Below are 21,013 nucleotides of genomic sequence, written 5' to 3'. Positions count from 1 at the left end.
CCTGTTAGTGTGGTCTCTGTCACTCCCCTGTTAGTGTGGTCTGTCACTCCCCTGTTAGTTTGGTCTCTGTCACTCCCCTGTTAGTGTGGTCTGTCACTCCCCTGTTAGTGTGGTCTCTGTCACTCCCCTGTTAGTGTGGTCTCTGTCACTCCCCTGTTAGTGTGGTCTCTGTCACTCCCCTGTTAGTGTGGTCTGTCACTCCCCTGTTAGTGTGGTCTCTGTCACTCCCCTGTTAGTGTGGTCTCTGTCACTCCCCTGTTAGTGTGGTCTCTGTCACTCCCCTGTTAGTGTGGTCTCTGTCACTCCCCTGTTAGTGTGGTCTGTCACTCCCCTGTTAGTGTGGTCTCTGTCACTCCCCTGTTAGTGTGGTCTCTGTCACTCCCCTGTTAGTGTGGTCTCTGTCACTCCCCTGTTAGTGTGGTCTCTGTCACTCCCCTGTTAGTGTGGTCTGTCACTCCCCTGTTAGTGTGGTCTGTCACTCCCCTGTTAGTGTGGTCTCTGTCACTCCCCTGTTAGTGTGGTCTCTGTCACTCCCCTGTTAGTGTGGTCTGTCACTCCCCTGTTAGTGTGGTCTGTCACTCCCCTGTTAGTGTGGTCTCTGTCACTCCCCTGTTAGTGTGGTCTGTCACTCCCCTGTTAGTGTGGTCTCTGTCACTCCCCTGTTAGTGTGGTCTCTGTCACTCCCATGTTAGTGTGGTCTGTCACTCCCCTGTTAGTGTGGTCTGTCACTCCCCTGTTAGTGTGGTCTGTCACTCCCCTGTTAGTGTGGTCTGTCACTCCCCTGTTAGTGTGGTCTCTGTCACTCCCCTGTTAGTGTGGTCTGTCACTCCCCTGTTAGTGTGGTCTCTGTCACTCCCCTGTTAGTGTGGTCTGTCACTCCCCTGTTAGTGTGGTCTCTGTCACTCCCCTGTTAGTGTGGTCTCTGTCACTCCCCTGTTAGTGTGGTCTGTCACTCCCCTGTTAGTGTGGTCTGTCACTCCCCTGTTAGTGTGGTCTCTGTCACTCCCCTGTTAGTGTGGTCTGTCACTCCCCTGTTAGTGTGGTCTCTGTCACTCCCCTGTTAGTGTGGTCTCTGTCACTCCCCTGTTAGTGTGGTCTGTCACTCCCCTGTTAGTGTGGTCTCTGTCACTCCCCTGTAGTGTGGTCTGTCACTCCCCTGTTAGTGTGGTCTCTGTCACTCCCCTGTTAGTGTGGTCTCTGTCACTCCCCTGTTAGTGTGGTCTGTCACTCCCCTGTTAGTGTGGTCTCTGTCACTCCCCTGTTAGTGTGGTCTCTGTCACTCCCCTGTTAGTGTGGTCTCTGTCACTCCCCTGTTAGTGTGGTCTGTCACTCCCCTGTTAGTGTGGTCTGTCACTCCCCTGTTAGTGTGGTCTCTGTCACTCCCCTGTTAGTGTGGTCTCTGTCACTCCCCTGTTAGTGTGGTCTCTGTCACTCCCCTGTTAGTGTTGTCTCTGTCACTCCCCTGTTAGTGTGGTCTCTGTCACTCCCCTGTTAGTGTGGTCTCTGTCACTCCCCTGTTAGTGTGGTCTCTGTCACTCCCCTGTTAGTGTTGTCTCTGTCACTCCCCTGTTAGTGTGGTCTCTGTCACTCCCCTGTTAGTTTGGTCTCTGTCACTCCCCTGTTAGTGTGGTCTCTGTCACTCCCCTGTTAGTGTTGTCTCTGTCACTCCCCTGTTAGTGTGGTCTCTGTCACTCCCCTGTTAGTGTGGTCTCTGTCACTCCCCTGTTAGTGTGGTCTCTGTCACTCCCCTGTTAGTGTGGTCTCTGTCACTCCCCTGTTAGTGTGGTCTCTGTCACTCCCCTGTTAGTTTGGTCCCTGTCACTCCCCTGTTAGTTTGGTCTCTGTCACTCCCCTGTTAGTGTGGTCTCTGTCACTCCCCTGTTAGTTTGGTCCCTGTCACTCCCCTGTTAGTTTGGTCTCTGTCACTCCCCTGTTAGTGTGGTCTCCGGTGCCAAAGATCCCATTTTCTTCTAATCAATGTGTGTTCCAGATTCATCGCACGTCAGAGAGCCGTCAGCTTCCATTAACACTGATGTGTGTTCCAGATTCATCGCACGTCAGAGAGCCGTCAGCTTCCATTAACACTGATGTGTGTTCCAGATTCATCGCACGTCAGAGAGCCGTCAGCTTCCATTAACACTGATGTGTGTTCCAGATTCATCGCACGTCAGAGAGCCGTCAGCTTCCATTAACACTGATGTGTGTTCCAGATTCATCGCACGTCAGAGAGCCGTCAGCTTCCATTAACACTGATGTGTGTTCCAGATTCATCGCACGTCAGAGAGCCGTCAGCTTCCATTAACACTGATGTGTGTTCCAGATTCATCGCACGTCAGAGAGCCGTCAGCTTCCATTAACACTGATGTGTGTTCCAGATTCATCGCACGTCAGAGAGCCGTCAGCTTCCATTAACACTGATGTGTGTTCCAGATTCATCGCACGTCAGAGAGCCGTCAGCTTCCATTAACACTGATGTGTGTTCCAGATTCATCGCACGTCAGAGAGCCGTCAGCTTCCATTAACACTGATGTGTGTTCCAGATTCATCGCACGTCAGAGAGCCGTCAGCTTCCATTAACACTGATGTGTGTTCCAGATTCATCGCACGTCAGAGAGCCGTCAGCTTCCATTAACACTGATGTGTGTTCCAGATTCATCGCACGTCAGAGAGCCGTCAGCTTCCATTAACACTGATGTGTGTTCCAGATTCATCGCACGTCAGAGAGCCGTCAGCTTCCATTAACACTGATGTGTGTTCCAGATTCATCGCACGTCAGAGAGCCGTCAGCTTCCATTAACACTGATGTGTGTTCCAGATTCATCGCACGTCAGAGAGCCGTCAGCTTCCATTAACACTGATGTGTGTTCCAGATTCATCGCACGTCAGAGAGCCGTCAGCTTCCATTAACACTGATGTGTGTTCCAGATTCATCGCACGTCAGAGAGCCGTCAGCTTCCATTAACACTGATGTGTGTTCCAGATTCATCGCACGTCAGAGAGCCGTCAGCTTCCATTAACACTGATGTGTGTTCCAGATTCATCGCACGTCAGAGAGCCGTCAGCTTCCATTAACACTGATGTGTGTTCCAGATTCATCGCACGTCAGAGAGCCGTCAGCTTCCATTAACACTGATGTGTGTTCCAGATTCATCACACATTAGGGAGCCGTGAGTTTCCATTAACACTGATGTTTGATCCCCACTATCCAATAGCCTCCACTCTCCCTCTCCTTCTCCCTCTCCTTCACACTCTCCCTCTCCTTCTCCCTCACACTCTCCCTCTCCTTCTCCCTCTCCTTCACACTCTCCCTCTCCTTCTCCCTCTCCTTCACACTCCCCCTCTCCTTCACTCTCACCCTCTCCTTCTCCCTCTCCTTCACACTCTCCCTCTCCTTCTCCCTCTCCTTCACACTCTCCCTCTCCTCCCTCTCCTTCACACTCTCCTTCTCCCTCTCCTTCACACTCTCCCTCTCCTTCTCCCTCTCCTTCACACTCTCCCTCTCCTCCCTCTCCTTCACACTCTCCTTCTCCCTCTCCTTCACACTCTCCCTCTCCTTCTCCCTCTCCTTCACACTCTCCTTCTCCTTCTCCCTCTCCTTCACACTCTCCTTCTCCTTCTCCCTCTCCTTCACACTCTCCTTCTCCCTCTCCTTCACACTCTCCCTCTCCTTCTCTTTCTCTCTCTCCTTCTCCTTCTTACTCTCCCTCTCCTTCTCCACCTCCCTCTCCTTCTTCCTCTCCCTCTCCTTCTCCCTCTCCTTCACTCTCCCTCTCCTTCACACTCTCCATCTCCTTCTCCTTTTTACTCTCCCTCTCCTTCTCCACCTCCCTCTCCTTCTTCCTCTCCCTCTCCTTCTCCCTCTCCTTCACACTCTCCCTCTCCCTCTCCCTTTCCCTCTCCCTCTCCCTCTCCCTCTCCCTATTCGTTCTATGTTGTCTCTCTAGTCTACACACACATTCTCTTTCTTTCGTGCTATACTCGTGCTATACTCGTGCTATACTCGTGCTATACTCGTGCTATACTCGTGCTATACTCGTGCTATACTCATGTGTTTGTGTGTGTCTGTGTGTATTCACCCACACATGGAGCCCTGCATGATAGTGTTTTTGTGTGTAGTAGGTCTCTCTCTCTGTGTGTGTGTGTGTGTGTGCGTGCGTGCGTGTGTGTGTGTTGCCTGCAAGAATGTGTCCTGTCTAAGCAGATCCATGTGACTCTGCCCCGTCTGTCCGTCCGTCCGTCCCTCTCAGAAGTATTAGATTAGTTTAGATAGGAGATATAATTATAGAACTCACATGACTTCACAGTACATCATCACAGCCCAGGTCTCTGTCACGTCCCATCTGTCCATTTCTCCAGACCTCTATCCTTCTCTTCATCCCCTTGCTGTCATGTCTTTCCCAGTGGGATTCATTCTATCACTCACTTAACACATGATGACTGAATCATTCAGGATTATACTTTTTCACAGTGACAGGTAATCAGATGTGATCCTAAAGATAGTCCTGTTTATCTCCCTCATTCATGACCAATCATCACCCTGGACTCATTCATTACCAACTTTCACCCTGGACTCATTCATTACCAACTTTCACCCTGGACTCATTCATGACCAACTTTCACCCTGGACTCATTCATGACCAACTTTCACCCTGGACTCATTCATGACCAATTGTCACCCTGGACTCATTCATCAATTATCGCCCTGGACTCATTCATGACCAACTTTCACCCTGGACTCATTCATGACCAGTAATACCCTGGACTCATTCATGACCAATTATCACCCTGGACTCATTCATGACCAACTTTCACCCTGGACTCATTCATGACCAGTAATACCCTGGACTCATTCATCAATTATCGCCCTGGACTCATTCATGACCAACTTTCACCCTGGACTCATTCATGACCAGTAATACCCTGGACTCATTCATGACCAATTATCACCCTGGAGTCATTCATGACCAATAATACCCTGGGCTCATTCATGACCAATAATACCCTGGGCTCATTCATGACCAATAATACCCTGGACTCATTCATGACCAATAATACCCTGGACTCATTCATGACCAATAATACCCTGGACTCATTCATAACCAATTATCACCCTGGACTCATCCATCAGTTATCACCCTGGACTCATTCATGACCAATTATCACCCTGGACTCATTCATGACCAATAATACCCTGGGCTCATTCATGACCAATAATACCCTGGGCTCATTCATGACCAATAATACCCTGGACTCATTCATGACCAATAATACCCTGGACTCATTCATGACCAATTATCACCCTGGACTCATCCATCAGTTATCACCCTGGACTCATTCATGACCAATTATCACCCTGGATTCATTCATGACCAATAATACCCTGGGCTCATTCATGACCAATAATATTCATGACCAATAATACCCTGGGCTCATTCATCAATTATCGCCCTGGACTCATTCATGACCAACTTTCACCCTGGACTCATTCATGACCAGTAATACCCTGGACTCATTCATGACCAATTATCACCCTGGAGTCATTCATGACCAATAATACCCTGGGCTCATTCATGACCAATAATACCCTGGGCTCATTCATGACCAATAATACCCTGGACTCATTCATGACCAATAATACCCTGGACTCATTCATGACCAATAATACCCTGGACTCATTCATAACCAATTATCACCCTGGACTCATCCATCAGTTATCACCCTGGACTCATTCATGACCAATTATCACCCTGGACTCATTCATGACCAATAATACCCTGGGCTCATTCATGACCAATAATACCCTGGGCTCATTCATGACCAATAATACCCTGGACTCATTCATGACCAATAATACCCTGGACTCATTCATGACCAATTATCACCCTGGACTCATTCATGACCAATTACCATCCTGGGCTCATTCATGACCAATTATCACCCTGGACTCATCCATCAGTTATCACCCTGGACTCATTCATGACCAATTATCACCCTGGATTCATTCATGACCAATAATACCCTGGGCTCATTCATGACCAATAATATTCATGACCAATAATACCCTGGGCTCATTCATGACCAATTACCACCCTGGACTCATTCATGACCAATTATCACCCTGGACTCATCCATCAGTTATCACCCTGGACTCATTCATGACCAATTATCACCCTGGACTCATTCATCAATTATCGCCCTGGACTCATTCATGACCAGTAATACCCTGGACTCATTCATGACCAATAATACCCTGGACTCATTCATGACCAATAATACCCTGGACTCATTCATGACCAATAATACCCTGGACTCATTCATGACCAGTAATACCCTGGACTCATTCATGACCAATAATACCCTGGACTCATTCATGACCAATTACCATCCTGGGCTCATTCATGACCAATTACCATCCTGGACTTATTCATGACCAATAATACCCTGGATTCATTCATGACCAATAATACCCTGGACTCATTCATGACCAATAATACCCTGGACTCATTCATAACCAATTATCACCCTGGACTCATCCATCAGTTATCACCCTGGACTCATTCATGACCAATAATACCCTGGACTCATTCATGACCAATAATACCCTGGACTCATTCATAACCAATTATCACCCTGGATTCATTCATGACCAATAATACCCTGGGCTCATTCATGACCAATAATATTCATGACCAATAATACCCTGGGCTCATTCATGACCAATTACCACCCTGGACTCATTCATGACCAATTATCACCCTGGACTCATCCATCAGTTATCACCCTGGACTCATTCATGACCAATTATCACCCTGGACTCATTCATCAATTATCGCCCTGGACTCATTCATGACCAGTAATACCCTGGACTCATTCATGACCAATAATACCCTGGACTCATTCATGACCAATAATACCCTGGACTCATTCATGACCAATAATACCCTGGACTCATTCATGACCAATAATACCCTGGGCTCATTCATGACCAATAATACCCTGGGCTCATTCATGACCAATAATACCCTGGGATCATTCATGACCAATTACCACCCTGGACTCATTCATGACCAATTATCACCCTGGACTCATCCATCAGTTATCACCCTGGACTCATTCATGACCAATTATCACCCTGGACTCATTCATCAATTATCGCCCTGGACTCATTCATGACCAGTAATACCCTGGACTCATTCATGACCAATAATACCCTGGACTCCTTCATGACCAATAATACCCTGGGCTCATTCATGACCAATAATACCCTGGACTCATTCATGACCAGTAATACCCTGGACTCATTCATGACCAGTAATACCCTGGACTCATTCATGACCAATAATACCCTGGACTCATTCATGACCAGTAATACCCTGGACTCATTCATGACCAATAATACCCTGGACTCCTTCATGACCAATAATACCCTGGACTCATTCATGACCAGTAATACCCTGGACTCATTCATGACCAATAATACCCTGGACTCATTCATGACCAATTACCATCCTGGACTTATTCATGACCAATTACCATCCTGGACTTATTCATGACCAATTATCACCCTGGACTTATTCATGACCAATTACCATCCTGGACTTATTCATGACCAATTACCATCCTGGACTTATTCATGACCAATTAATATCCTGGACTTATTCATGACCAATTACCATCCTGGACTTATTCATGACCAATTACCATCCTGGACTTATTCATGACCAATAATCATCCTGGACTTATTCATGACCAATTCAGAATGGAGGAAGGGAGAAGGGGCTTGGCCTGTTCTATGTGTACCAGTAAGACAGTGAAACCTATACTATAATCCCACTGAGCTCCAGCGGTTCTCTGCTGTGGCATCTCCAATTTCTACCTTGATAAATCAACTTGATAAAGAAAGTTCAGTAATAGAGTGGTGGTAGCTGGAGAAGAAACTAGGAGTTGGTCTTTATCGACACCTTGTGGTTTTTGTCAGGAACCACAGTTGTTGGATATGTTTACAGAGCCCTCTAGCGTCCAATCAGAAAGATCCATGTACTGTACATGTGAGGAGTCTACAGAGATACAGTCTATGCTACAGAGAAAGCCTTAATCTTTATTTAAAAATAAATAATCCAGCCATATAAAACGAAATGTCACTAAAACATAACAACAAAGGAGAATCCATGTCATGTAACCATGGCAGTATGAATGTAGATTTTCAGCCTCTTCGCTATCTTTTCACCATTACAATGTCCCACTGATCTGATGAGGTCAAAACACCCCACTACAAACACTAAACGTCAGGTGATGACCCAAAAGACCTGATGACACACTTTGAAACCAGCAGAATGAGGCCAAAACAAGGAGGCTGTGTTTTCTTCTACACCGTGCCTCAGAAACTTCAAGGCCTTTTTCCTTCACACGATCCTCTTGTCCATTTTTAATACCTTGTCTGAATAATTCACATACTCCTGTTGTGCTTGTGTGACTCTGGCACCTGCTTCACACAGAACAAGAACACAGAACACAGGTCAAGTGTAGATGAAATAGTTGGAATAGAGATGGAATAGAGTAGACTAATGTAGACTAACGGAGGGAGTCACTTGGGAGGATCCATTGAGGGGGAGGGGAGGGCAGCTCCAGATAAGATACAGTACTACAGACAGAGGCCAGACCCAGTTTTCTGACTGTCAGTATGGCACAGAGCTATTAGTTAGGTACTGTATGCCTAATCAGGGATGAACTCAGACCTCTCTCCCTCTCTCTTCCTGAGTCCATCTCTTCAGCTGAGTGTCTTGTGCCACAGGTCGAAGCAAGGTACCACGTGTAGCCTGACGTACTTGTGCCCGCCGGAGGAGCACTCCAGACAGCCGTAGACCGTCTCCCTCGGTGTCTGGCCCCGGCCACACAGGGCACAGGGGCCCTTGGGGATGTTGTGGTTGAGGAGGTTGACACGGGAGTGGGAGTCCCCTCTCAGGTAGGCGGTGGAGACGTCCGTCATGCTGGCTGCCTTTTCGTAGTAGTCTGTCACTACGTCGTCCATGTAGGTGTCTGAGTGGGTGTGGGTGAGCTCCTCAAACGTCCTGTCGTCTTGAGTAGGGGAATGGAAGGATGAGGATAAGAGTGTCACTGGAACATGGGAAAATGTGCATGGATTATTTTGTTTTCACTCATTATCTTTACATTACCCTGTGCTTTTACTAGCATTTGTGTCAGTGGAGGCTGGTGGGAGGAGCTACAGGAGGACGGCCTCATTGTAATGGCTGGAATGGAATTAATGGTACGTATCAAACATATGGAAACCACGTGTGACTCCGTTCCATTTATTCCATTACAATGACCCGCTCCTCCTATAGTTCCTCCCACCAGCCTCCACTGGTTTGTGTTTATATATGTTTATACTCTTTATTGGTATTTTATTAGGATCCCTGTGTGTATATTCTTCTCAACAATATCGAGCTAATAATTGGTAGCCTAATAATAATTGGTAGCCTAATAATAATTGGTAGCTAATAATTGGTAGCCCTTTCCTGCAGTCAAATGACCTAGTGGCCTCATTCATATTTTTCAGAATTTCATAATTAATGTTTTTTTAAACACAGAAAATCCTGTGTTTCGTATATGTCAAACAGTTTTGTTATATTTCAGTCTTCTATGATGTATTTAAAGTATAATTTTGGGATGAATTTCATCTCTATATCTGACATGGTACAGGTGTCTTCTTTTTTGAAGCCCATAACCATGTGTGTGAGGTGGATACTTTTGTTTCAAAGTAGATTTGTTTAAGACTACCAAGAATCACTCTGTGACCCTGATTCAGCCCACTGCAGTAAAAGGTTAAGAGATGAAAGAAGGTTCCCACCTGCTCTGAAGGGGTTTCCGTACACAATCCCAGACAGGAACCTGCGTAGCCGTCCCATAGAGAATCGACCAATGAAACCTCCCAGCTGCTCTCTGATCAGCTCCTTCTCAAATCCGCCTGACGACTCAGGGCTTACGCAGATATCTGATCAGGAGAAGGGGAACTATATTTGTGTGTGTGTGTGTGTGTGTGTGTGTGTGTGTGTGTGTGTGTGTGTGTGTGTGTGTGTGTGTGTGTGTGTGTGTGTGTGTGTGAGATTGAGACAGACAGACAGACAGACAGACAGACAGACAGACAGACAGACAGACAGACAGACAGACAGACAGACAGACAGACAGACAGACAGACAGACATTGTGGTCAAGTGTAATTGTGTCTGTGTGTTTGTTGTGGTTGTCTCACCAAGTCGTCCATCCAATCGAACAAACAGTTCAAAGATGCTGAATGCGATGGTGGTGTGAGCTGGGATCACTATGGCCTTGTCTCGACCTTTGGGGTTTCGACCATCATCAATCTGAAACTGTAGAACACCAGTCAGATAGGTGAGACAGGGCATTCATCCATTCAACCATTACCTGCTAACAGTGTCAGGTGTCAGGTGTTTCTGTGTGTACTGTACAGTGTGTGTGTGTGTGTGTGTGTGTGTGTGTGTGTGTGTGTGTGTGTGTGTGTGTGTGTGTGTGTGTGTGTGTGTGTGTGTGTGTGTGTGTGTGTGTGTGTGTGTGTGTGTGTGTGTATATGTGAGAGAGAGTGTGGTGTGTAGGTGTGTGTATTGTAGGTGTGTGTACTGTGTGTGTGTACTGTATGTTTGTAGGTGTGTGTACCCTTGTGTGTACCCTTGTGTGTACGGTGTGTGTACGGTGTGTAGGTGTGCGTATTGTATGTGTGTGTGTACCGTGTGTGTATGGTGTGTGTGTACGGTGTGTGTACGGTGTGTAGGTGTGTGTGTATGGTGTGTGTACGGTGTGTAGGTGTGTGTGTACGGTGTGTAGGTGTGCATATTGTATGTGTGTGTGTACCGTGTGTGTATGGTGTGTGTGTACGGTGTGTGTACGGTGTGTAGGTGTGTGTGTACGGTGTGTAGGTGTGCGTATTGTATGTGTGTGTGTACCGTGTGTGTATGGTGTGTGTGTACGGTGTGTGTACGGTGTGTAGGTGTGTGTGTATGGTGTGTAGGTGTGCGTACTGTATGTGTGTGTACTGTGTGTGTACTGTAGGTGTACGTTTACCCTCATAGTCGTCCGTCTCATGCCAGCGTGGACAGTGAGAGAACACTGACGCGTCGTACGGATGCTCTCCGTGACAACGCAGAGAACGCTCCGCCCACTTTCTTTGGACTGACGAATCAGACAGTGATCAAGATCCACTTTCCTATAGTGGAAGAAACCAGTACATAAACCTGGGTCAGAAAGACTGTTACTGTCCAGGTGTAATATACAGTATGTACAACCAACATGGTCTCATTAGAATATCGACAGCTTGGTTCTATCTGCAAAAAGATGATTCTGAGATAATTGGCTTTAAAGTTCTGAACCCTCATTGGTTTGAATGAGTAGTTTGAACTACTTTTATCTTGTATTCTTTTTAACTTAACATGAATTGAGGTATTTAGACTCCTGTATAGGTAGAGAACACTGAACAGAACAAGGCTGTTTCAATAACTACATGTTGACTAAAATACAGATAGAACCAATAGTCCCAAGCTCTCGAAATGTCAAAATAATGACATTTAATCATATATTTATTAATTTACCCCTTTTTTTCTCCCCAATTGGTAGTAGTTACAGTCTTGTCTCATCACTGCAACTCCCGTATGGACTCGGGAGAGGCGAAGGTTGAGAGCCGTGCATCCTCCGAAACACAACCCAACCAAGCCGCACTGCTACTTCACACAATGCCCATCCAACCCGGAAGCCAATGTGTCAGAGGAAACACCGTACACCTGGCGACCTGGTCAGCGTGCACTGCGCCCGGCCCGCCACAGGAGTTGCAAGTGCACGATGAGACAAGGATATCCCTGCCGGCCAAACCCTCCCTAACCCGGATGACGCTGGGCCAATTGTGCGCCGCCCCATGGGCCTCACAATCACGGCCAGCTGCGACAGAGCCTGGGCTCAAACCCACAATCTCTGGTGGCACAGCTAGTTCTGTGATGCAGTGCCTTAGACCACTGCGCCACCCGGGAGGCCCCATCGTAGTTATATATTAACTAACCTGACATATTAGTAGTTTGTCATCACCTTTGTGACCCTTGGTCATATCTTATCAGAAACAAGAAGTCAATAGAATAAAATCAAAGCTATTTTCCACCACCTGCAGTGTACCTGGAGTTGAGTTCCCTGAGTAGAGTTGGGACCTCCACCTCGTGTTTGGTGACGATCCCAAAGGAGGCTTTGACGGCCACAGAGTCTGAACCACTGATGTTGAACCCCACGTCGTTCATCAGGTGGTTCCCTAATCTGCCGTTCAGGGCCACGTCAGACTTGTCCTCATAGTTCAGGAGCTGGTACGACGACACCCCTGTTTGAATGGAATAAAAAGCATTGTTAAAGGCATCTGATATTGTATGAGACCAGCTTTACATCTGCAGAAAACACATGACGGTCATGCTTTACTTTGTCAAAGAGAGAGACAGTTATAACAGTTATAATGCATTATAAGCTATTCATAATGCACTATAATGAATGACATAAGCGTTAATAGCTGCTGATAAACATGCATTCCTCCTCTCACTGGACTCTACCTGCTGTGATCTCCTTCTCCCCCACCAGGATGTCTTTCAGGGAGAAGGGGGTTGAGGCATACTTGGTTTTCTTCCAGAAGTGTCTCTTCCTCTTCCTGGTGACCAGGCTGAGGGGTTGGTAGCGGTCAGCCTCACTCAGGCTCGGTACGGGGATCAACAGACCTGTGTCTCCCACCTGCTTCACAAAGTTCTTAGTCGCCGCAGCAAACATTCCGGTGACCAAGAAACAGCAGACGGGTGCAGGAGTCACTGCTGGACATGCACGGCAGTAACAGGTATACTGTAAGTGTCCGCTGTCCAGGCAAATCCTTTAGTTTACTGTATTAAAGAAGTTTATTCTTCTCTTTTTCTTCTCTTTGGTGAGTTCACATTGGGAAGTTCTGCACAGGTGGACAGTTGTTCTGAATAGATGTCTCTCAAACAAGTAGAGTCATTCAGCTGTGTAGCTCAGGGCTCAGGGCTAATGAATAATGGAGACACCATGTAAGGGGATATGGGGACAAGCTGTCCCATAATGTGATTGGACAGGTAGTTGCCTTCATTCTTCCTGTCATGTGACCAGTGAGCTCACCAATGGGTTATGTAGTACTTCCTGTGCTACTCTGTCTTTGAGGCCCTAGATGTCTATCAATAATTCTGCCCTAAGTGCTGAACAGAGATATCAGTGGAAGTAAGGTAGAAATAGTTTAATTGTAGCTGGTTAGGGAATCTGATCACATCTGATCACCTTACTCCACCCAAAAGCTATCTATTGGTGTGGTCCCAAATGTTGTTGATATAGTCCCAAAATGTTTTGCATGTCAGCGATCAAGTTTTCAAGATATTTAACTTTCATAATACAGAAATACGATACATTCAACATCACATGATGAAAGTTATATATCTTGAAAACATGATTGCTGACATGCATTTTTTTATTTAACTATGATAGTCAGTTAAGAACAAATTCTTATTTATAATGACGGCCTACACCGGCCAAACCCGGACGATGTAGGCCAATTGTGTGCTGTCCTATGGGACTCCCAATCACAGCCGGTTGTGATACAGCCTGGATTTGAACCAGGGTGTCGGTAGTGACACCTCAAGCACTGAGATGCAGTGCCTTAGACCGCTGTGCCACTCGGGACTATATCAACAATGGACTAATGAAACAAATACCAGAGTAGCATGTGAAACATCTGGTTCCTGTGTTGTGACAAATAGCAAGAAGAGTGGTGGTCCTTGTGGTGTCTATGTTCAAATGTACTTTTCTTGTGGTTGTATCTGGGACCAATAATAGACTAGTATACATGTTACAGGGAGTTTAATACTTCTAGACCAAGGCTTTCCCCACCCAAAGATCATACAGGATATGTTATGTTATGACCTTGCCTTGCCTTCCTTGTAATTTAGCTGTTTGCCTCGGAAATTAAAAGTAATGTTGTTTATTTATGAGACTTTTTAAAAAGTGGGAAATGGGTGTGGTTTCCACAGTGTAAACTATGTCTGTATTCACACTGGTCCATTAACACTGACCAAGAATAGAACGTCCTTTCTGAAGGTCAGAATGACTACCCAGGTAGGCTATTATAGAGATAAGACAAGCAGGACAAAAATTAGTATTACTGTGCAAATGACCATATGGGGACATGGAATGAATAAACTTCTGTGAATGCCTTTACAATTTCAAGTAAATCCAGAGAAACTACTGGGGAGCCTTTTTTGTGGAGCTGGTGAGCGTTTCCAAGCCTTCTGCTGTAAAATGGCTGCCTTGACATCTCAGAATACATGACGTCCCTCTGGTGTGTTTGCTGGTGTTTTGATTTGTTTGGCCCTTCAGGATTTATTGTTTAATCATTTTAATATCCAACCCTTCTCATTTTAATACAGACATTCATCAGGATTTTTGTGTCCAAAATACATTTTTGATTAGTCAAGACAGCTCTTTTACAAGCTCTAGGATGACACATATGACATCCTATATATAGGGCCTTTTACTGTTATTGTAATGTCATCTGTAATCAGTAACTGATTCTATTTTCAGTAATCTGCTGAATGCTGGCTGTCTGAGACTGAGAGCACAGGAAAAAAGGAAGACAATTAGAGGTTAGACAACCCTTTAAAAGAGGGAGTGAGAGAGAGGCGCAAGAGAGAGAGAAGTAGAGAGAGAGTGAGAAGTAGAGTGAGAAAGAGCGAAAGAGAGAGAGAGACAGTTTCTCTGGTCTAGTTCAGGCAGTTCTTTTCTCTTCTCAAGGCTACTTGGATATTACTGGATGGTACTGTGCACTGCAACGCTAGCCTAGCTCTCTCATCCTCCTCTCCTCTCGTCTTCCTCTCTGCCCTGTACGTGTGTTGGGAAGGTGCCTGTCTCAGGTGCAGACATGGCCACCTCTGTGCTCTCCAGGATTATTCTATGTCTGGCTATATCTCTGGTTCTGGTATTGACAGTGACCAGCCAGGATGTCAAGCTAGGTGAGTGGACGGTGCTGCACTGCATGACTTATGGTCTGACTGACGGATGATTGTGTTGATTGCTATGGCTTGTACTGAGTGATATGAATTGCTCATGTGTTTAACTTTCTGTTCAAATTTTTTTTATTGATTGATTTCATTTATTTAATAATTAGAAGTAGTAGGCTGCGCCAGGAGCAGACAACATTATATACATAAACATACTTCATATAATGTCTGTGTTTCATGTAGACTTACCCTGGCGTGACGTTTTCATAACCTGGTCTGTGTTTCATGTAGACTTACCCTGGCGTGACGTTTTCATAACCTGGTCTGTGTTTCATGTAGACTTACCCTGGTGTGACGTTTTCATAACCTGGTCTGTGTTTCATGTAGACTTACCCTGGCGTGACGTTTTCATAACCTGGTCTGTGTTTCATGTAGACTTACCCTGGTGTGACGTTTTCATAACCTGGTCTGTGTTTGGTGTAGGCTCACCCTGGTGTGACGTTTTGATAGCCGCGCAAATCTCTCTCAGCCAAGGTAACTTTCATAATTAATTAGCATTAAAACAATTTTTTGAGTAAATTGAATTGAATAATTGATAAAACTCACCTTGTCCAAGAGAGAATTACATGGCTATCAAAACGTCATGCCAAGCTAAGCCTACCCCAAACACACAATTCATTAGAATTTATTGTAGAATTCACAATGTGAAAAATTAATGGCGAAAAAAACATGTTTTATGGGTATTATGATGCGTCCACTGTGGCGGACTATTGTGGTCCTCTTCAGCAGGTAGATGGCAGGTGGTCAAGATTGACACATCACACACAATGCAATTTAAAAACAACAGTATAATCAATTACTACTATATCAACCTTATCAACAGCACATAGGTGCCCGTTTAGGAGTTGCCTCATCAAAGAATACCTCTAATCACACCGACATACTATTTCTCCGATATTTTTTAAGTGACACCTTAAAGCTATTCTCTGAAGACAGAGTTTTCAGGCAGCTTGGTAACCCGTTCCACAGAACTGCAGCAGAGTACAGGAATTACTTTTTTCCATGGAGATCTTGAGTCTACAAGAAACACATTTTGAAAAGTCCCTCTGGGAACAAAGGATTAGGGTTGCAAAGCTACCCGTAATATAACAAAGTTACTGGAATCTTCAGTGATCTATGGCAATCTATGGTAACTTTGGTGATTTATACTTGAATAATTAAAAAAAATATATTCATATATAGTATTAATTTGTTATATCTGTGTCCATATTGTCCATGAGTTTCTAGTGGATAGACCATATGGTTCAAGAGAAAGAGCATAATTCATGAAAAAATCCTCTAACCAACAATGGCATTAACTCTGCATCTCTTCCAACTACTGTCTTTTTTCACAACTGCCACCAGTTTGGCCACAAAACATTTACAACATAGACATTTTGACATAGTAAAATAAATAAAAGTGTGTAAAAATATATAAATAATATTTCATGCTGGAACAACCCTCATTAACACAAATGGTATTCACTAAGGTGATGGTTTATATTTCGGATAATGTTTTACAGTTTTGTCATTCCATTTTTTTATTTAAAAAATAATCTTATTAGACAATATATATATATATATATATATATATATATATATATATATATATTATATATATTTTACATGTGATAAGCCACACAGAGGGACAGATATAATTACAGACACCTGTGATAATCTGAAGTACCCAAAAAGGCCCCTAGATGTCATCTGATATGAAAGTTACCAACATTCTGTTAGTTTACTGGTAAAGTACTCGAACATTTAGAGTAATATGCCCTACTGTTGCAACTCTTCTCAGGATAGATCAAGCATATCAATGAGAGGATGCAACACTTTTATGGGCCTTACTGAACATTTATAGGTGTTGTATAAGCAATGTTGATATTTCCTTTCCTTTTCTGTCTTTCTAATACCTTTCTTTTATTTTCCATAATTTTTAGTTTTAAGTTTGTGTTTTCGTTTATAGGCCTCAATATCACAATTATTTTCTCACAATGAAATATAAAGTACTAAAATGTATTTTTTTTTACTGTAGGAAGAGGTTTGTTTTATAAGTACCATCATACCTCTCACCCACAGCAGGTTTGGTCCAGTTTACAGGCCACCCAGTCTCTGGACCACATTGGCCTTGCACTCAACATCACACCCAAAAACGGAAAATAAAACAAACACTTTTAATGGATGCTATATTCTCATTGTTCACATTGTAGCTTTTTACAAGAGAGTAAATAAAGTGTTCAAATAAAACTAATGGGATAGGTTCTCTCAGAAATTATGTCTGGATACAAACATACATACATGGATAGAATCCATATTTTTATTTCGTTTTTACAAGGCATGTCAGTTAGGAACAAATTCTTATTACAATAATGGAAACTATTTTTGCATTCAGCAAAGATATATCCCTCTTAGACAGACTACGTGTTAAAGTGGTGTTGTGTGCATGACTGGCTGGCTGGCTGACTGGCTGGCTGGCTGGCTGGCTGACTGGCTGGCTGGCTGACTGGCTGGCTGGCTGACTGGCTGACTGACTGACTGGCTGACTGACTGGCTGACTGGCTGGCAGGGCTATTTCAGTGCAAGGCTGAGGCAGAATGAAGGGTTGTAGAGCAACATGGCCATAATGATGTGGGGACAGACCAAAACAGGCCACTTATTTTGGTTAGGGGTTTGCCAGAGAGTGACTGGACACACCCAGTGAAATGATGCATGCTGGGTATGAATATGCTTCATGCTGTTGGCATCCACAAAGCCCATATCACTTTAGGAGTATACTGTCTTTGAACAGCGAAGAATGTAAGTTACTGATGTGGTGAACAAAACATATTATTGAGCCTGGTTTCTCCAAAGGATTCTTTTCCTTGCCACTTTTGTATCTGCTTGTGTAGCGATGGGTCAATCAAGTGATAAGTAGGCCTAACCTTGCCTGCCACCTGGGCCCGGTTTTTCAAAAGTTATCTGTCCGGATTTCATCTATCGGATAAGATAAATGCATAGAAACAGAACTAATAGAACGGGAGTCCCCATTCAAGTCAATAATTTGTCCGTTCTATTCATTCTATATCTATGTATTTAATCCTATCCGATAGTTGAACTCCAGATAGATAAGGCCCTGATGACTGGTGTTAGCTCCCCAGGCTGAAGCCTAGGCTTTAGCTCAGCGGGTGAAAGCAGACTTGTTGCAGGCAGGCAACCTGAGTTCAAACCCAGTAGGTCACACTTGCTGCTCGGGGGTTTAGGCCCATGTTGCTATAGAAAACGTGTTAGTGTAAAAAGTCACAGGTATTGTGTAGTAAGGGAGGGGTGTATTGTAGTGGAGGCTGCTGAGGGGAGAACGGCTCATAATAATGTCTGGAACGGAGCAAATGGAATGGTATCAAACACATTAAAACCATGTGTTTGATGTATTTGATACCGTTCCACTGATTCCGCTCCAGTCATTACAACGAGCCCGTCCTCCCCAATTAAGGAGCCACCAACCTCCTGTGGTGTGTTGTTTGAGCAGATTTATGCTACATTGAAAAATACAAGAAAACCATACTTTCCAAAATGTTCCCCCATGTTCTTTAGCTGTAAAATAGTATACTATTGGACTATGTGTGATAGTGCTTGATAATATAACACCAAGATCACTTTCACCTGACTTCACAGCTGAGCAGCACAGTGTCATGAAGGTCAGTGTGTAGTGGGAAACTATAGCAGGCGGCCATATTGGATAATTAACTCAAGAGGAATGGTGTTATGGTCCATGTGCAAACGACAAATGGATTCAATTTACAGTAACCACAGGCCTCACTTTTATAGTGATCAAAACTCTGAACATAATGGATTTAATAATAATACCCTGGTTGGTGAAGTCAATATACATATTATTGATTCATTTACACTATTCACTGGAGTACAGCTGACTTAATAATGTTATAACATTTTGCAAATGGGAGTTGGTCCATATGATGAAGCGTTTAGATTCCATGGCTGTGGAGTTAGCTGGGTGTGGCCTCTCATGGCTGGGTCAGAAATACAGCTCAGCCACAGGCACATGCTAAGCATAACCTATAATACAGGCCGTTGTGGTTTTCCCTGAAATAACTCCTGCTTTTGAAAAGTAGCTTCTCTCTTGGGGAGACGCTCGCCCACATAATGAGTACTTACAAGTTAAGTTTTTCATATAAAACTGGCTAAGTTTATAAAAGTGAGATTCCGCAATTATACTACATATAGTACTGCAGCAGGTGGTCAGTGTTTCTCCCAGTTTCACTCCCTTTGTTTCCAACAGACATGACCCCGTTTCCAACAGGCACGACCCCGCCTAGATAATGCCATGGGAAATGCTTGGGTTGTTTTTTGCTTCCTGGCAGCATCTGTATTGGAGCGATGTTTCCCAGATTCCCAGATGAATTGTGAAAAGAGCTTTTGTTCTGTGTCATCGACCATGCTGTATAACATCTTCCTCTTATCGTCAGTGAACTTTAGTCTTAGGGATCTCATTGAAGTGGGAAGAGCAATGTAGGCACCTATTTATAAAAGTACAAAAATAACATCCAGCCCAGAACCTGAATGGAAAGTCTGATTTCTTAGTCTATATTACTGGTTTTGACTTACATGACGTCACTGTCTTACTCAGTACTTATGTCAACTATATTTAGATGTAGGCCTAGAATTTACAACTTCAAATGACAAGTGGGGAGATGTAATTTTGCTAAGTAACGTAATGATTTATAATGACGAACTTCCTATTTTGTCATAGAAAATTGTGAAATTGCTCTTATGGTGAGCAATCGCCCTACGCAACTACATCCTTGGTATGAGCTTTTTCCAAGATTCATAATTACACACTGGAGGAAAAACATTTAACTTCACATTTTGACAATGAGTAGCTTCACTGAAAATGATAGTTGTGTGGAGCTGCTGCACCAAGATACATAAAGAGTAGGTCAGGACATTCTATCCTGGGGACAATCTGAGACGGTGTTAATGTGTTACATTCTTCATAAAAACCCTAAACTGAACGCTTCACTCATTGGCGAGTTTGTGGCAAGTGAGCTATACTTGATTTAACAGAATTTCGGACGTGTACTTAAACACAATGACACCAACACCACATTGTCCACATTATAGTAAACGTGAGATTGTCCCACTCTGGGACAGTGCTCTCTCTCTCTTCAGTCTGCCACCTAGTGGCCATAGAAGAAACACACAATTTACAATACTAATAATTTAGTCCCATGGACACTCATCAGGTCACATGGTCCTTAAAAACTCTCATCCCTAATCAGGCCTCCTAAACATCCCCTTGATTCTATTGGCCAGAAATGGTCATTCAAGCTTTTTGTCATCTCTGAAAATCCCAGAAACATGGTGGTGGTGTTTCCTAGTGTTATTGTAGGGGGTTACTCTACCTCTTACCTCATATGGGTTGAGGACATAACATGTAAAGATACGTGTGTAAATGCTGTTTACTTGCTCTGGCAGGGCACGAAGACAGCTGTGCCGAAAACGGCAAAGTCTACAGCAACAACGAGATTTGGAACCCGGAGCCATGTAAGATCTGTGTGTGTGACCTGGGGACTATTACCTGTGAGGATGTCCGATGTGAAGACCTAGACTGTAAGGAAACCAGCACCCCTGAGGGAGAATGTTGCCCTGTGTGTTCTGAGGCCTCAGGTACCCAGGGCCAGCAGGTTACCACCTGGGATAATCTGCTACCAAAGATCAAAACAGGTGACTACATTCTCACCACATTACATTGATCCATGTTTTACAGTTTCAAGTGCCTGCTAAGATAATTATTCCTTATGGTTATGATGGAATGGTGTTCTATTAATGGTGTTGTTACCTTTCTTACAACATTCTAATTACAGTCTCACAACATCCCTCAGTTCTCTCAGTATTTTCTAATAGGACCTACGTCTGATTCATGTTCTGTTCTTCAATCTCCATGAC

At 44.3% G+C, this 21,013-nt stretch overlaps 2 protein-coding genes across 2 annotated transcripts in view; one reads left to right on the top strand and one right to left on the bottom strand.

Moving 5' to 3' along the window:
• Positions 1-8,767: 8,767 nt before the first annotated feature.
• On the bottom strand, positions 8,768-14,951 carry pjvk (pejvakin). The gene is made up of 7 exons (XM_045700395.1): positions 14,933-14,951; positions 14,033-14,074; positions 12,590-12,787; positions 12,171-12,366; positions 11,076-11,217; positions 10,249-10,366; positions 8,768-9,075 (listed from the first exon to the last, which is right to left on the bottom strand). Exons 1-7 carry the CDS (start codon positions 14,949-14,951, stop codon positions 8,768-8,770), a joined length of 1,023 nt encoding a protein of 340 aa, XP_045556351.1.
• The window catches only part of LOC106575722 (collagen alpha-2(V) chain), a 42,857-nt gene continuing 36,577 nt past the window's right edge, over positions 14,734-21,013 (top strand). The window contains exons 1-2 of the mRNA XM_045699297.1: positions 14,734-15,040; positions 20,543-20,791. Of these exons, the coding sequence (XP_045555253.1) occupies positions 14,950-15,040; positions 20,543-20,791 (340 nt within the window). The 5' untranslated portion in view covers positions 14,734-14,949. The remainder of the gene's footprint in view (positions 15,041-20,542; positions 20,792-21,013) is intronic.

Source organism: Salmo salar, chromosome ssa17 (genome assembly GCF_905237065.1).
Source record: "Salmo salar chromosome ssa17, Ssal_v3.1, whole genome shotgun sequence".
NCBI classification, from domain to species: domain Eukaryota; kingdom Metazoa; phylum Chordata; class Actinopteri; order Salmoniformes; family Salmonidae; genus Salmo; species Salmo salar.
This window is presented reverse-complemented; position numbering and strand designations above follow the sequence as displayed.

Bases quoted from the DNA above. Each gene is read 5' to 3' on its own strand.
- pjvk (XM_045700395.1), bottom strand. The intron at 12,788-14,032 runs TAAAAAGTCTCA...TGTTTGCTGCGG, and splicing joins CACACCCATTTCCCACTTTT to CGACTAAGAACTTTGTGAAG. The intron at 11,218-12,170 runs GTACACTGCAGG...CTTCCACTATAG, and splicing joins CTCAGGGAACTCAACTCCAG to GAAAGTGGATCTTGATCACT.